The 2,422-nt window shown below is 45.1% G+C and overlaps 1 protein-coding gene across 1 annotated transcript in view; it reads right to left on the reverse strand.

The window, feature by feature from the left end:
- Positions 1-2,336, reverse strand: part of MRPS27 (mitochondrial ribosomal protein S27) — a 77,094-nt gene extending 74,758 nt beyond the window's left edge. Inside the window, exon 1 of the mRNA XM_006775425.2 lies at positions 2,253-2,336. Coding sequence (XP_006775488.1) covers positions 2,253-2,325 — 73 coding nt within the window. The 5' untranslated portion in view covers positions 2,326-2,336. The remainder of the gene's footprint in view (positions 1-2,252) is intronic.
- Positions 2,337-2,422: the final 86 nt, after the last annotated feature.

A 2,422-nucleotide genomic window follows, 5' to 3' on the forward strand; every position in this document is an offset into this window, starting at 1 on the left:
TCTAGTTTAAAGATCTAGTTTAGAGACAGGATTTTTGGCAAAGGTCAGATAAGAAACTATGGAAATGAAACAAGGAACTGTAGGTTACCAAAAACATACCATGATGTGATTATAGAGGCATGCTTATAGGATCAAATGGTATAAATACAGATATAACAGGACAATAAAAAAAAGATGTAACAGGACACGTTGTCTCCGTGTCATTCCCTCTTCGCCGACTCCGTCCACACCTTTGGGAACCCCTGGACCTGCTGGGGCTGGAACCCAACATTTCAACACTTCGATTTTAGCACAGCAAGACCCCGTGTCAGACTTTTGACCTATAGAACTGTAATATAATAAATCTGCATTGTTTAAGCCACCAAATTTGTGGTAATTTGGTAACCTGCTTATCCTTCAGCCAGTCAATTTTTAACACAACCATTCTCTAACTTAACTATCCACTATAAGAAATATTTTTCCATTTAATTCTGAAAAAAAAAAAATACCTCCAAGGACCAGAATTTCAAAGTTTAGAGAACACAGATGGGCTCTATCCCACGCCTTAAGAAAGAGAGACATTCCATTTTCTGTAAGCCTTTAAAAGCAGGATGTTCATCTTTCTGAGTTGCTTTATAAATGACACCATTTAAAGTTCTTTCCATCTCTGTAGAGTAGTTGGAAGGTCTATATATTAACACTGGAATCAAAGAATTTCTATAAAGTTGGACAGAACAATACATTTGCTGTGAGTTTGTACGACGTATACTATTTTTCCTCTTTTATCCTATAATGGTTCAAGATGTTTTGATGACTTAAAGTCAGGCTCCTTATCAGCATTTTCAAATCTGGAGTGGTCTATAATGCACTATCCTACTTATTTATATTACTTGCCTACAGCCTCCATTTCCTCATTTCAAGACTCCTTTCATCTATGGCCTAACCCAGTCCTTGTTTAATATAACTTTCTGTAATGATGGAAATGTTCAATTCTTAGCTGTCCCCATACAGTAGTCACTGGCCACAGGTGTCTAGTGAACACTTAAACTATAGCGAGTGTGACTAAGAAACTGAATTTTAAATTTTATTTAATTTTCACTAATTTAAATAGCCATAGGCAGCTAGTAGCTACCACCATGGAATAGCACAGGTATATAATCTACCGCAAGTTCACCCGTTCAAATAAAGACCAAAATGCTAACTGGAAATTCTCTCCCTTATCTAATCCCCTTTCCCTTGTTAGAATGAATGGTTGTCCCCAGACATTCTAAGCAAGCACAATACCCTCCCTAATAGACCATCTAAAGTCTTGTTGATATTGAAACATAGACAAGCATCACTAAATATGCTTGTAAATAGCTACAACCTCTTGAGATACCAGGCACTATGCATACCCCTGTACATTAAATATTAAATATTTTTACCAGCTAGGCCAACCAGTTCATCCTCAGAAAACTTCGGGCGGCCAACTTGTGACCTCACGTTTTTATTTAATGGCTGCTCCGAAGAAGTGTGAGCAGGAGTGTATGTGCTGCCTTTCTATAGGGGCTAGAGGAGGAATGTTGGAAAGAGGAGATCACAGGCACTGAAACATCGACTGGGGTTATTTTAACCACTTAATCATGTATACTTATCAGGATTTAGCTTCTGAAAATGTTAAAAAACATTTTCCCCATGTCTTTATCCATGAAACAGGTTTTGGGTGGGCTGCCATCCACTCATACCGAGGTGCTTTAGAAGTAACTATCAGCATTCATTGCCTACAGGTAGAAGACCAGCTAAGGAAGGTCAAGCGAAAATTGTGCCCAAGGTCATCGGGTAGAGTGAGCTGAGTACACTGAGAACTCCCACCAGCCGAACCCGGGGCTCTGGCCCCTGTGCGCCGTGAAGGGACCGCTAGGACGCCCCTCCGAGGAAACCTGCAGGGAGACCATGTTCAGAGCCCCAGGGGGGACACATCGGGGCTTTTCAGCTTCAGCAGAAGGCAGTCACCCTGACACAGACCCAGCCAGTCATACGCAAAAGCGCTCAGGCTAGACGTTCTCCGCTCGTTACCCCTGTGGATGGGAGACACTATTATTACTTTACGAAAGGAGACGGGTCGGAGACGCTGCCTCCCCGTGCTGTGCTACCGAACACCCCCCAGGACTTCTCTAGCAACGAGGCCCCAGAAGCATTCCCTCTCCTCTTCCAAGCCCACCGCTGCTTTCACTCAAGGAACAGGGTGCTCAGGGGTCTAACGGAGCAGCCCCACGAAGGCAGCAGCCACCAACCTGCCAGGGAGAGGTGAGGCAGAGGCACTCTCCGCGCCAGGAGGACCCCGTGCCGCACCATGGGGGCCGCCATCTTGGACTCTACCAAGGCGGCCGCCGACCGGGGGGGTGGCAGGCGGAGGAAGGGGTGGAGCCCCAGGCGCGCCGACGCTCCGCCCCCCGGCTCCCGC

The sequence above is a fragment of the Myotis davidii genome, unplaced genomic scaffold, assembly GCF_000327345.1.
Source record: "Myotis davidii unplaced genomic scaffold, ASM32734v1 scaffold44, whole genome shotgun sequence".
Classification (NCBI taxonomy): Eukaryota; Metazoa; Chordata; class Mammalia; order Chiroptera; family Vespertilionidae; genus Myotis; species Myotis davidii.